Here is a 15,753-nt window from a genome sequence, read left to right as displayed (position 1 = left end):
GGATTTTTTTCAACAATACAAGCATCATTAAACACGGAACCAAGCAATCTTACCCTGTTTGCTATGTTCAGGAGCCTTTCAGAGTAATCTTTTATGATTTTGGTTTCTTTCATCTTTTGCATCTCGAAATCTCTAATAAGATTCAAAACTAGCATACCTCTGATCCCCTTCATATTCCGACTTGAGATAATCCCATATGTCTTTTGGTGACTTTTAGAGACATAATTCGAGTGAAAATTGAAGAAGATACTGCTGAAAATAGACAGGCAAAAGGCTTTTGCCTTTGATTTCCTGTTTTTCTGTCTTTATGGTTCTTGATCTGGGCCATAGTTGGATTGTTAGGCAATGGAGGAATTTCATAGTCCTTTTTAACTGGCTCCCACATATATCCATGGCATCTAGATAAGTTTCCATCCTTACAGCCCAAATCTGATAGTTATCACCATTAAAAACAGGTGGTGCCATAATTGAAAAATTTGATTCTGCTTCCATGCTTTATAAACTTGCATTGTTTCAATTCTTACTTTGATGGAACACCCACAGATCCCTCAAGAAATAAGTGCTCTAGTACCAATTGTAAGTTTTCAGAGAGTTTAGAACATTAGAAACTAATTTTACTTGTTGATAAACAAGTGGAACATAAGTTTGATAAATTAACAGAGATATGTTGATGAAAGCAAAAACTACAACTTTATTATAGATTCAAACTTATTTATAAGTTACAATCTTAACTGAAGCTAAGTAACTCACTCCTAAGGATAAGGATAAGAAGTAGAGGTAAGATAGAAACTAAATAACTGCTAACAGATGATAACTTCTATACAGATAACTTAGAACTAAGACTGCTGCAACTCTTACGCATTTTTCTAACAGATTGTCCAACTCCCCCAACACTATATCCTTGTTCCCTTCTTCATTCCAGAGCTTATAGATGACATAGACGATGGAAGTAGTTCAAATAATGATGCATAGCTGCTCGATAGCAAAAAAAAAAAGTTTGCACTCAGGAAGAAGTCACTTTTTTTGTATTTATAAGTGCCACGTTAACTTTTTGTTATGCAAATAGTTGGCATCTTTTATGATATCATTTGTTTCCTGGTTTTACAGGATAGGGAATGTAATGGATGTCGAACCTGCAACTTGTATTATTTGATTGTGTATATATGAGTTTAACATGTCTTCATTGTTGTATGTGAGAGAGGTAGTAACTTACTTTTTTAAATTGTAGATTTATTATGGGAAAGTGGTGCACACACCTCAAATCTTTCAAGGAAAGGTGAAGCTCTTGCTGTATCAGGTCTGGTGGAGTATGGAGATGAGATCGATGTCATTGCCCCAACTGATATTCTAAAGCAAATCTTTAAGATTCCATACTCCAAGGCTCGATTATCAATTGCAGTACATCGTGTTGGCAAGACACTAGTTTTAAACACAGGGTAATATGTAGAGCTATGCTCTACAATACTAACATGCATGATTGTTTCCGAATTTTAATCCAGTATTTGCTATATTTGTCAATGTTTTGAGAATTGATTTTTCGTTTATGACTCCACCCCATATGTTTTCTGATATTTTGCTTTTTGAGGTGCATTTTTGTGATATTTCGAGTGAAACTAGACGTGCATGAATCTATCTTTTGAAAATAATTCTCAGAGATGTGGAAGTTTCATTCGAAGTTGGTATTTTCCCATTTGGAAAATTCTTAGAAATATGCTCCCTTTGATCCCTTTTACTAGCCCCTGATGCTAAGAATAAATTTTCTTTTTCACTTGTCAATTTTAGGAGAGGGAGAGTTATCATTTTCTTCCACTATTGCCCTTATTATTAAGTATCCACACTTCCTAAATTTATTAGAGTGACAACTTTAATAACTACTAGTAAGGGTAACTTTTCTTTTTTTGAGAAAGGTAACAGTTAATCTCTATGTATAGCCACAGGTCCACTACATCAAAATAATGTAGTTCCCCTACAGAAGTGTTGTAGTTACATAGAGCCCTATATTTTCTAGGTTACAACCAATCTATAGTTGTGTTAATAACTTCTGACTGATCTAAGACTACCTGTTTACACCAGAAATAATACAGAGCCAAGCAAACTTAATCTTTGAATGTTGCTCTGTTTCCCTTCGAAACATCTTTGATTTCTTTCCTTCCATACTGTCCACCATATACTTGTGGGGACAATCTTTCATCTCTCCTCCTTTTTAGTTGTTTTTCCATCCCTATTCCAGCTCTTCAACACCTCTTTAATTCTTCCTGGTTTCACACATATCAATTTCCTCATATTGATGAACATTTGCTATAGTTGGTCAGTCCACTTGCAATGTAAAAAGATATGGTTGACTGTCTCTACCTGTTCTTTATAAAAAAAACATCTGGAGCATAGGTGAAAGCCTCTTTTGTTCAAATTCTCATGTGTCTAAACTGCCTCCTTAGCCAACATCCAAGTGAAGCAATTTACTTTGTAAGGTATCTTGGTGCTCCATATCATCTTCCAAGGCCATTCTGTTTTCGAGACACCTGAAGTGTTGAGATTATGTAGGCAGATTTTACAGTGAAGCATCCATTACTCTTCGCCTTTCATACCATTGAGTTTTCTTCCCCAGATAGATTGTTGATTTGTGCAATTGTGACATAGAATTCTGCTATCTAGTTCATCTCCCAATCGTTCAAGTTTCTCCTGAAATGTAAGTTCCATCCCTGTCCAGTCCACAATTCAGCTATTGTTGCTTGCTGAGTTGGCATAGATTATATAGATCCGGGAACATTTGGCTCAATGAGTTCTGGCCACATCATCTGTCTTTCTAGAAGGAAACCTTTCTGCCGTTTTCAACTTTGAAGCTTGATCTTTCTAACACTATATCCCATAAACTCCTGATGGACCTCTATATACTGGATTCATATGGAGAATTTACCCTTATTGTCATCCACTTATCCTCCATGCCATATTTGGCAATGATCACTTCCTTTCATTAAAAATTCTCTGCAGATGCAAATTTCCATAGCCATTTCATCATTAGACTTCGATTTTGGATCTTTAGATCTCTTATGCCCACACCCCCTATCTTCTTGTTTATTGTCATCTCCTCGATATTTCCTCTTATCGTCATTGCCTTTCCTGAAAAAGGTTTTCTAATTACCTCAATCCTGTTGATCACACTAGCTGGAGCTGAAAATATTGGTATCATGTAGGTTGGTAAAGCATCAATCACACTATTTATCAGAGTCAATAATCACACTATTTATCAGAGTCAATCTCACCCCTCTGGACAAATATTCACTTTTCCTCGTTGCCAGCCTTCTTTCGCACTTCTCTATCACTCTGCTCCAAATTACCTTTGATTTGCTTTTTGCTATTAGAGGCATTCATAGCTAAATTGTGGGTAACTCCTTATCCTGTCCTGTCAGGCAGTTCTTTAGTCTCTATTACTTTATTGATGGGTAAATGTAACTTTTATCCCAATTGATGTGTAACCCTGAGACAATTTCAAAAATTATGAAGATGGCCCTTAGAGCTAAGAATTGTTGTCCTACAGCATCATAAAACACTAGTGTGTCATCTGCATACTGCAAATGTGTGATCTCTAGGTTGTTCTCCGCCTTGTTCTCTACTTGAAACCCTCTGATCCACCCCGTGATCCACCCCTTAAACTTTGCTGTATTGATGAGATTGCTCAATCCTTCCATTGCTAGTATGAACAATAAAGGAGAAAGAGGATCCTCAAACCTCTAGGGTTTCTATTAATCAAAACTGAAAATATGATTGTGTTGATACATTGCTTGATCCATCTTATCCATTTTGTCCCTAACCCCATCTTCAATAGTATTTTCACAAGAAAGCTCCAATTCAAGTGATCATATGCTTTCTGAATGTCAAGTTTGCATAGGATACCTGGTTGGTTGCTCTTTACTCTTGAATCCACCAGTTAATTAATCACATCTACATCCATTATCCGCCTTCCTTTGATGAAGGCCATTTGTTGTCTGTCTATTAGTTTATGAGTTTATGAGTGACTGCTTCTAATCTTTCGGCCAACAATTTGGCTATGATCTTGTATACCCCTTCTACCAAGCTAATGGGCCTGAAATCAGTCAACTCTATAGCCTCTACCATTTTAGGAATCAATGCTATAAAGGTGGCATTCATACTTTTCTCAAATATCCCTTTCATATTGAAATTCTGAATAGCAGCTATCAAATCATGACGGATAATATCCCAACAGTGGTTGAAGAAGGCCATTGAATGGCCATCAGGCCCAGTGTCACGACCCAAATGGCCATGAGTGGCACCCACACTAACCTTCCTGTGGGAGAACCATCTAAATCAAACCATTACTCAATCACTCAGTCATTATTAAAATGATAGTTTCATAAAATCATCTTAACAATAATGATCTAGAGTTAATAATCAATAGCGCGAAAACCGAACAATCTATTAACTAAAATTTCCAAGACCTGAAAGTCATCGTACAAGAACTACTAACAAAGATCATGTCTAAAGAAATACCCCAAAATAAAGTAAATAAAGAATGTTTCATTGCCTGAAAGATGGACAAGAACAAATAAGATGACCCATGGAAGCCTGGAGACGGAGTGCTCACCCTTGGATCAAGATCTGCTATCAAACTTTAGAGGCGAGATCATGTATGAGCCTCTAGAACAATTTCTGCACTCAACAGAAGAAGAGTACAGGGTAGTATCAGTACAAACCTGTTGGTTTTTAGCTTTGAAATTGGAGAAATAACAGAGAAAGAGTTGGAGAAAAATAAAATAAGGCAATAGTATTGTCAAAGGGAATTATTTTATTAATAACTCAAAATATGTATTTATAGCTAAATTTCTAACTACACTTCAATTTAAATTGGGATAACTAATTCCTATTCAAATAATAAAGGGACAACTAATTCCTAAGTTACATAGGACTCTAATAATTAAAAATTACTAAAAATATCTATTCCTACTTTATTTCTGAGACATATTTTCAACACTCCTCCTTGGATCAGAAATTGTCTCGGCTTCGGCTGAATTTGACCTCTTGAATAAATCTGCCAGTTCATCTTTGTTCTTGCATAACTTGTGTGCATCTTCTGTTGGATTAAATAAGAAACTTTTGCCTTTTATATCAACTGAAATTGTTTTGATTGCAACATTCCCTTTTACTTCTGCAGGAATATAGTCACCATTCTCAATTCTGACTTTCTTATTTTCCAAAGGCAGAAACTCTTTAAAAAGAGTTTTGGCATATGTCATATGGTTTGTACAACCACTATCAATCATCCAAAAATCAGATTTCTTGGTTGAAGATGTTGCCACAAATAAGTGATCTTCTTCTTCTTTGGTGACTTGGGCTTTTGCTTCATAATTTTGAGATTTGTTTTTGCGAATCACAGCTTTATGGCCAAGTTGATTGCAAATCTTGCATTGTGCATCTGGTCTCTTCCAACATTTAAATGGAGGATACCTATTTTGCCACAGTGCTGGCAAGGTGGGTAGTTTTTCCTTGAATCATTACCCTTGCTTTGAGTCTTGTGGTTGGCTGTCAAAGCTCCTTCAATCATACCATCCTGCCTCATAAGCCTCCTTTGCTCTTGCGCTTGCAACGTATTTAACAATTCTGCTAAGGTAATCTTGGACAGATCTTTTCTGTTTTCCAAGGTAGTTATTGATACTTCGTATCTTTCAGGCACTGTAACAAGAATTTTTTCAATAATTTTCGAATCTTTAAATTTTGTGCCTAGCAATCTTACTTTGTTAACAATGGTAAGAAGTCGGTTTGAGTACTCTTTGACGGTCTCAGATTCCTTCATCTTTTGCAATTCGAATTCCCTTATTAGATTCAATACTTTCATGCCTCGTATTCTTTCATCTCCGGTATATTCTTTCTTCAGATAATCCCAAATTTCTTTTGGTGATTTAAGGGCCATAATTCTCATGAAAATTATTGGAGACAGACTAGCAAACAAAATTGCTTTGCTTTTGCCTTTGATTTTCTGATTTTCTTTTCCTTTTGGCTTTTGATCTGGGCTACTGTGGGATTATCGGGCAGCGGAACAACATCATAATCCTCCTCCACAGTCTCTCAAAAATCTAAAGCCTCAAGATAAGTCTCCATTCTTACAGCCCAAAGATGGTAATTCTCACCATCAAAGACAGGAGGAGTTATTTGGAAAAAGTTGTTTTCAGAATTCATCTCTCTCACAAATTCCTCAAGAAACTGGCTCTTGATACCAATTGTTGTTTTTTAGCTTTGAAATTGGAGAAATAACAGAGAAAGAGTTGGAGAAAAATAAAATAAGACAATAGTATTGTCGAAGGGAATTATTTTATTAATAACTCAAAACATGTATTTATAGACTCCAATTTAAATTGGGATAACTAATTCCTATTCAAATAATAAAGGGACAACTAATTCCTAAGTCACATAGGACTCTAATAATTAAAAATTACTAAAAATATCTATTCCTACTTTATTTCTGAGACATATTTCCAACAAAACCACTATGTACTGGTAGGTATCATAGGCCAACTCAACTTGATAACATGTACACAACATAAATCAAATAACAAGTAGACATACATCATCACATAACAAATTCTCAATGAATCAACAATACAACAATAACAGGTCAACAGTGCTCACAAACAAGTCACATAACTATCAAGAGGATCAACCATACTATAAACATCCACCAAATCAACACAAGTATGTCATCCACCAAATCAACACAAGTATGTACACACATGCTATGGGACTTATTTTTACCCAAATAGTCATAACCTGCAGGGAACAATTTATGTTCATGTACCGTACCGGCGTGGTACCCGATCCAACATAAATATAAACGGACCGGCGTGGTACCCAATCCAACATAAATATAAACGTACCTGCGTGGTACCCGATCCAACATAAATATAAACATGTATTCTCAATAGCAATTTACACAACCTCACAACATACAACACAATGTACCAAGTTTACAAGTACACTTAAAGTCATAAGACAATTCCATCAAGTAAATTTTCAATAACCATTTATACATGCATTAACAATCCAAACATCAACAATTTCAAGCATGTACGAATACCAATCAACAAGTATCCAATTTAGGAGCATACACACAATTAAGCCTAGTATAAACTCCAATTAAACCGTAACCTACCTCAACCAATGAATCAGAATATAATTAGTCCGCAAGCGCCTTGCCCTTCCTCAAAGTTTCGGAACGTTCAAAATCTGTTTCAATATATAATCCCCGTAAAAATATGAATCTAATGACATCCGTTTTATAAATTTTTGCTCTAAAAACCCCAAACTTACAATCAAATTAATTAAAAAAAAGTAACCATACGATCTGCTTTACTGTTTCTTGACCAGTAACAAACAAAAACCACTCTTCATCATTATCAACCTATGATTTGGCCAACCATTGCCTTATTTCTTTCTTTTTATTAAAATACTTCACAAATAATATTATAATCACTATAATTAAGCAATCTTTATTCAAGAATGCAACAGTGGTCATCTATGTCTATGCAAATTCGAACTATTGACCAATCATTGCATTAACCTTACTCTACACGACTTCCAATGATTAGAACAACTATTACAGAACAATTGATCAATTTTAAGTTAATCCATAATTAACATATTTTACTTCCACCGTATGACTATCTTGAAAATTCAATTGATGCCTAACATCATTAATAAGACGTAGCAGTACATAGGCACTAGGAATTGACTCACCTATCGATGCTCCTTCTGCAAACTGCGGTGAAAACTGCAACTTTCGTGCGCCTCCCTCTTTACCCCAGATATCAGATGTTGTTATTATTATTATAATTATAATTATAAATATAATAAACTCTTTTCACTTAATCCAATTCTTGTACATAGGTCTCAATAAATAAGAATTATAGTTTGACCCACTAAGTCACTAATTAACTTAATTATCTAAAATACCCAATAGGTCCTCGAACATTATTCAGAATCTCGAGAAAATAAGTCAAATAGTTACATTGACTAAAAAGTATATTCCAAACCTATTAAAAATACTACAATACTAACCCGAGGTCGTCTCGCTCAAAAATTTACCATGATTGGGTTTAACTTTATTAAAACTAAATAATTCAACTAATGACTCAATAACTTCCGAACACCTCCCGAATTGGTACTACTCATCTCGTGAGTCGTTATCCACGTATACAAACTACGTAGAGCGCTAAAATAGAGTAGATGAGAAAATTTCACAAACGACCGGGAGGATCGTCACACTCAGGGGCTTTGTCCCAGCACAAGCCTTTATGCTATCCAAGATTTCTTGAGCTTCAAAAGGAGCCTCCAGGAAGTTGCGTTCTTCAGCATCAATACTAGGGCAATCTCTCATATCTAACTACGGCCCCTAACCTTCTGACTTTGTGTATAGCTTCTCATAGTACTCCACTATTTCCTTTTTGATCTCTTCGGGTTCTGTAACGGCTTCACCTCTAACTCTTAGTTTGTCGATGGTGTTGGCTCTTTTGTGGGCATTTGCTGTCCTGTGGAAGAAGTTTGTGTTCCTGTCACGCTGTTTAAGCCATAAGGCTCTAGATCTCTGCCTCCAAGCTGTCTCCTCATGCATAGCAATATCCTCAAACTCTATCGCAAGAGCAAGTCTGGAAGCTATTTCCCTTTCTATTGAGCTCTTTGCTCTTGATTCTCCTCTAAATCAGCTAGATGGCTCAACATATTAGCTTTTTGCAATTTTAGATTTCCCCGAATGGTTTTGCTCCATTCCTTTAATTTTCCTTTTAGAGCCTTTAACTTGGCCATTAGACTCCCACTAGTTCTTGACCTTGTCATTGAAACCCTCTGGTTGAAGCCACCAATTTTCGAACTTAAATATGACCTAGACTACTTTCGATCACCACAGTGTAGTAGCATGGGTGAATGATCAAACACTATCCTATAAAGTATAGACGGTTTGATGCAGCTAAAATTGTTGTCCCATTCGTTATAAGCCAAGAATCTATCCAATCTAGCAGCTGCTGTGTGTGTTTCCCCTTTCATCCATGTATATTTCCCCCTATTAGGTCCACATCTACCAACTCCATGTCCTCAATTAACTCAGAAAAATCTGTCATTGCTCTAGTTCTTGAGCCATTGCTTGTGAAGCTAGTATATAACTCTAAGAATCTTCAGTTCATTCAGTCCTTTCCTCTTGTAAGTTTTCAGTTTTGATCGGCTAATTTTATTTTCCTGTTTCTTGTTGTCGATTTTGAGAAACAACTCAATAGCTTTCTCCTCGCACCCTTTAAAGCTGACCCCAAATTCTCTCCTCCCTACTCATTCTAGATTGGTGCTGTTGTTTGGGATTGTCTTCTCGAAATAGAACTCTCAATGGCGTTACCTCTTCTGTGCCTATGATGGTATCTTTTCCCTAGCTAGCATTTTGGATTGGCTCCAAATCTTCTTTGTCACAGTGAACCACTATTTCTCCCTCATGTTCTTCTCTCTTTGATCCTCGATAGGGCTAAGAACTCCAGTCTCCGCTGCTGAAATATCCTCTTGAGCTATTTTTTCGATAGTGCTACCATGGAGAAGTCTTGTATTTCGATATTAAATAAGTCCAGCGATTGGTCCACTTCAATTAAATGATGGGCCTTTTCTGCAATAATTGGGTCCATAGAGGCCCATTCTATTATTTCTTCTATTGTGGGCCAACTGTTGTTTGATATTTCCTTTTCCTTTTGGGTCACCACCATGTGACCCCCAATTCAACTTTCCCCCATCCACCGAGGTGCCCACATGCCCTTCTTACTGATGATTTTCATTGATCGCTGACAAGAGCCCAAACCTTCTTCTCTGTCCTCCAGCTTTCCGATGGTCACCGGAATCTCGCACCACACCGGAATGGTGTATACGAGCTACTTCGATTTCCTTCGGAATCTTTCTCCCATCCCCTTTCACCTTTATCCTCGCCCAGTGTAGGTGTAGGTGGTTCTTGAGAAATCTCCTCCTCTTGTCTCTAAGAAGCCGCCACATTTATTGCTGATCAATTTGAACATTTCCTTCGACCTCAAACACTAAGGAGGGTCCAGAATTCTTATCCAGCGTCTCTGCTTATCTCTGCCGGCCAACAACCCGTCGTCTGATTCCACCATTCAAGGTCCAAAGCCATCTTTTTCCAAGACCATTTCCCTGCTAATACGTGCTCTGCGGCTGTCCTTGATGGAAGTTCGAATAGGAACTGACCTTTGTTCATTGGAAATATGTTGACTCCAATTGCTGATTTCTAGTTGTTACGCACCCATTTTCTCACGTCATTCAGACCTGGGGTTTCTTGGGAGTGATTTCGGAATCTGCCGAGGATGCACCTCTTCAAGAGCTCGTTTTCTGACTTCAATGGATCCCCAAGATCTTGATGTTGTCTTGATTAGCTTGTAGCTGAGCCTCCTTGTTTGGTTCCGTCGTCCATCTGATTCTATCGAAAGCCTCCTTGTATGAGACCTTAGGCTTCCTCAGATTGTGATTTTGCATGCTCTGTTCCTTTTAAGGTTCATAAATGAACCTAGCAATTTTGTGAGCCATGTTTCCCCAAGATTCTGGTGTGATGATTACTGATTTATTTAGCCCCTGAATAGCAATGAAGCTGATGTACCTACCACTCTTATTCTGCTTGAGAGTACAGAAGAACTCTGAGAAGTGGTTCCATCTTTTCACAACATTCCCTGAATCTTTGAGGCTTCAATAAATGTTGTAACTAACCTTCTCAAAACTTTAATGCTGACTTCAACTCTTCTCATTAAGTTTCTGCTGCGTTCTGTCCACTCAAACCACCTTTCAGTACCGTACTCATATCTGGCAATCTCATAGGGCTTGAAACCAGCATTATAATAAATACTCCCATACTGTTTTAAACGGATTCCAACCATGTTGCCGGAAAACCACTAGAATAGCAGTGCTAACCAAATGACTGCTATAGTTATTAACAGACCTTCTGGAGTTAACAAGGTTAGAATATAATAAGTTGAAAATCTGACTTGGGAGGATGTCACGCGCCGGCGCGACACGTGCGTGGTGTCGGCGTTTGAGGGTTTCTGGTGGCGCGTGGAGGACTTTCTGGGTCTGTGTTTTCAGGGTTAGGGTCGCAGGTGGTTGGTGTAGGCTATGTTGTAAAAAGATCGAGAAAGAAGGAAAAAGAGAAATTCCGGTGATCAGAAGGACCACCGGTGATGTTTTGGGGAAAAGTGATTTGAAAAAATCACATTGGGATTTGTGCCTGGGAGAGAATGTTTTACCAAAGATTTTTGTGATCTGATTTGTGCCTATGCTAGGGTAACTTGGTAAACAGACTCTTCATAAATGATTTCTTTAGGCGCGTGCCTAGTCAACCGAGGACTAGTAAAAGGGAATGAAGTATTTCTTGATCTCCATATTTAGTGTTGATATTAGATTAGACAATAGAAATATCTAGTTTTCTCCCATCTAAATCCTGTGTATCTTGCTTTCTGAGACATGGTCTTAAACTACATGGATAGTAACAGGTTGTTTCAATAGTTGTTACCTGTTGTATTGTATTGATTTGTTAGTTTAAATATGATGTTTGCTTTGATTGTTTCTTAAATTTTATTTTATCGTATCTTTAAATCCATTGTTAGGTAAAGAAGAAAAGTCCCATTTTGTGTAAAAACCGATTTAGTGTGATCATGTCATTACCTTACTATTTTTTCTTCTCATTTTGTCTTTACATATTATTTAATAGTCCTATTTTATCCTTTAGCTTACCTTATTATAGTAGCTCTGCCCCGTACTCATTTTCTTATTTGTAAGTTTAAATTTTAAATTGTTGATGCGTGACATAATGATGGAAACGATACAATCTATCAGTACGTTACATTATGAAACAATACGTAACCACCATCTAGAGTGTAAAGAGTATATATGCTCACATTGCTAGGTGAATGTTGGGGCCCAGCAACTCATTGAGCTGAGGAAAAGGATGGACCAACTATTCAGCTCCTAAAAGTGGATACTTGATTAAGGATGTGGTGTTGAAAGTAATTCATCAGTTAAATATTTGAGTTTGTATAAATAGTTAATTTATTAAGCTTTCAAATGACGGGTAAAAATTAGTTTTTACATGTTTGGATTCTAAATCTTTTTGATGGTATATATTCCTTCCATTTAAAGTTGAATGTTCGCTGTACCTTTTAGTTCTTGTGCATATAATGTTTAGTTTCCAAAAATGCTAGCTGTAAATCATAGCAATAGCTGTAAATGATAACATTGTCTTGCTCTAATTCAACTAGATTATTCTTCTAAAACCAAAGTGGATATGCTGTATACATGTTCTCTCAACAAAGACAAACAGTTCATATCAACTCTAAAGGCAATACCAATGCACTCCATTGGGATCGAAGTGAGCAATATACAAGGATATGGATGGAAATAGATTGGGAAGAGATGGAGGAAGCTATATGAAATAAACAATAGATAAAGGCAGCAAGTAGAGACTTCCGTATTCATAAGAACTTTAAAAGGATGTAGGAATTTTGTTAGGTCCTTAACAATTTATTTTTTCTTTAGGATAGATTGAGAGTTCTGGTTAAAGAGCGTTTAAACTTTGTATGCGGATGAACGGTTTACTTGATAGTAATTTAAAAATTATAACCTCTAGTAGTAGAATCTTTTTGTGGTTTTATAAGTGATTCAACTGCAATGCCAAATGCAGGCCTGATATCGAAGAGGGGGAGAAATTAATCAGAAGAAATAATAACCCACCAAAATGTGCAGATCAGTCTTTATTTCTAAATTTCGCTATGCACTCAGTTCGTATGGAGGCATGTGATTGTCCACCAACCCATACACCACCAAAGGAGTGGCAATGTGAATCAAGAGAAAGTTCACCTGAATCTTCTGATCACCCAATGCAGGATAACACTTCCTATGAGCAAAGTGGAACATCTCTTCGGGAAGAACAATCTAACCCGCGGTGCACATATAATGAGCTCAAACAGGCTGATTGTTTTTGGGGAAAAAAGAAGAATAGGAAAAATAAGGATCAAGGTGCTGGAAAGAAGGTCTCACAAGTAAAAGAAAAGTCGACGTACTCAGTGCAAGAGTCTGAAAAGTATAGAAGAGCTAGTAATGATGGATTCCTAAGGGTTCTATTTTGGCAGTTTCACAATTTCCGTATGCTTCTTGGAAGTGATTTACTCATCTTCAGCAATGAAAAGTATGTTGCAGTTAGTTTGCACTTGTGGGATGTTTCACGACAGGTAAACCTTAACCAACGTCCTCACTCTTATATTCTTGACAACATGTTTAACTGCTATCTGTGCATTTGATGACAGGTCACACCTTTAACATGGCTAGAGGCATGGCTTGATAATGTCATGGCTAGTGTACCTGAGTTGGCTATATGTTATCATCAAGACGGTGTTGTTCAGGGCTATGAACTCCTCAAAACAGATGATATATTTCTCCTAAAGGGCATATCTGACGATGGTACTCCTGCTTTTCATCCAAATGTTGTACAGCAAAACGGACTTTCAGTATTGAGATTCCTTGAGGAAAACTGCAAGCAAGATCCTGGTGCATATTGGGTATTTTTCTTCTTATCTGTTATATACTGTATTTTGGCTCTTGTTGCGTTGTTCCTTGTATCTTTAATTGGCATTACCTTTTTTCTGTAGCTCTACAAAAGTGCAGGAGAAGATGCTATCCAATTATTTGATCTATCTGTCATACCTCAAAAGCGACCTGCCGATGAAGCTGATGATAATTCTAGCTCTGTGCCATCTCTAATAAATAGAGGGAGAAGTGATCCCTTACTTTCACTGGGGACGATACTATACCGGATTGCTCACAGACTTTCACTATCAATGGTTTGTGGTTTTACTATGTTAACTAGCGATTCCTCTGATTAGTTGTTGCTAATACTGCAACTTTTGAACTGCAGTCTCCTGAAAACAAGTCTAGATGTGCGAGTTTCTTCAGAAAATGTCTTGATTTTTTGGATGAGCCTGATCACCTGGTATGTTGTCTCATAAGTTTACCAAATATGTCTAGTTTCTTCTCATTATTTCTTTGCTTAAACAAGAAATGGTCAAAAGCCAGTGTCGTTTTTGAGTCCTTTAAACTTTATCAGTCCTTGGCATAAACCTCTTCTTGTTTGATAAATTGATAAACCTTGCTGTTTTCCTTTTTTGCGATGTAGTCTGAAGAAATTGCCCTGTCATGCTGACTTGAATCTATATTCTGTTAAAAACAGGAAGCCCTTCAGCTGATCTCACAAAGGATAAATAAAAATGGTCTCTTAATTTTTTTTGAAACTGGTAACATTCTATTCCTCAGCATCAAGGGATATGCTGGCAACCTCCAAAGAGTGACTAGAAAGTGGAGTTAATTACAGAAGTCCTATAAAGTCCACTATCTGTATTTTATCATCTATACATTGTTCTTTACACCAAAAACATAAAGAACTAATAAAATGCCATTGGAATAGAGTTGCATCTGCCTTCAAATAGTCTTCCACTTCTCTCCTTCCTTATGTTCCACCATATACAAGATGAGATAGATCTCCTCCATTTTTCTGGCTGTTACTACTTCCCCCTGATCCAGCAGCACAGGAGGTCTGCTGTGTGCAGTTCACCTTTGCCATACTGATAAAAAGATCCCTTACCTGAATTGTTACTTTGTGGTGAATGACGGTGGTTGTTTGTTTCTGCCGCCTCTTGACACGAAAAGTATCTAGATGGTATTCCTCTTTTCTTAAGAACTTCGCAGGGGAGACAGGCCCTCCCAACCACCAGCCAAGAAAAAAATTTCACCTTATGTTGTTCTATGTTCTTCCAAACGGACTTCCAAGAACCAGTTGAGTTGAGTTTCCTGACAGCTCATATTGTTCCCTTTCGTAGGCACTGTTTACTGAAAATATTCACTGTCATCACACCTGTTTGTGCCACCAATCGTCTGTTTCCTTACAACTTGTTAGAATATGAGTGGGAATAGGAATAGTATATAGAATTCTACTAGGCAAAGGATTGTAATGTCAATGTCCTAGTTGGAAAAGGAGTCTAGTGTAGTGTCTATAAATAGTGTTTCAATGTAATAATTTTGATACCACAATTCACAATAATATTCTTCTCTTGTATTTCTCACATTGGTATCAAAGCATTGGTGAGAAAAGTAGTCCTTTACCTGAAGCTGACTTAATATATCACATAATGCAAACAACTGCTTTCCAATGACTATAAGAGGGAGAACCATAGACTGACTTGCAACACTTACAGGATAGAAAATGTTGGGTTTGGTCACGTTGAGATAATATAATATAACTTACCAACTAGACGCCTATATCTTTCAGAATCATTGAGTGGCTCCCCTGTCCTGGTAGGAGTTAAGTATTCGGATCATAGGAGTGTCAATAGGTTTACATCCCATCTAGGGGTGGCAATTTGAGCCCATATTAGTGAAAGGAGTCCAATTAACCCATATTTATTGAGTTGAATGACTTATATTTTAAATGGGTAAATATGAATTTCAACTCATTTTAAAAGCTCATACAAATATGGATATAATGGGTAAAATATGGGTATCCATTTAAACAAAGAGATTACCCACCTATGCTTAAAATTTCTAATTGCACTAAAAAAATTTGATCTTTTTTTAACAGAAAGAAAATTAGGGGAGCAAAAAGATTTTATTTTTTTTGAAAAAAATTAAAAAAATTTCATGTTTTTTAATAAAAAATTGGTGGATGGGGTGGGGGGG

General features: G+C 36.8%; 1 protein-coding gene across 3 annotated transcripts in view; it reads left to right on the top strand.

Moving 5' to 3' along the window:
• LOC107872784 overlaps positions 1-15,753 on the top strand; it is a 55,539-nt gene that overhangs the window by 21,726 nt on the left and 18,060 nt on the right. For 2 of the 3 annotated variants that reach the window (XM_016719386.2, XM_016719387.2), the window contains exons 3-7: positions 1,229-1,436; positions 12,710-13,256; positions 13,332-13,583; positions 13,674-13,865; positions 13,940-14,014. In XM_016719386.2, coding sequence (XP_016574872.1) covers positions 1,229-1,436; positions 12,710-13,256; positions 13,332-13,583; positions 13,674-13,865; positions 13,940-14,014 — 1,274 coding nt within the window. Of the gene's footprint in view, positions 1-1,228; positions 1,437-11,587; positions 12,036-12,709; positions 13,257-13,331; positions 13,584-13,673; positions 13,866-13,939; positions 14,015-15,753 lie in introns of those variants that run through there. The other variant, XM_047413655.1, reaches the window with a different exon arrangement.

This window comes from Capsicum annuum, chromosome 6, assembly GCF_002878395.1.
Source record: "Capsicum annuum cultivar UCD-10X-F1 chromosome 6, UCD10Xv1.1, whole genome shotgun sequence".
Taxonomy (NCBI): domain Eukaryota; kingdom Viridiplantae; phylum Streptophyta; class Magnoliopsida; order Solanales; family Solanaceae; genus Capsicum; species Capsicum annuum.
The sequence above is the reverse complement of the archived record's forward strand: the minus strand, read 5'-3'. Positions and strand labels throughout refer to the sequence as shown.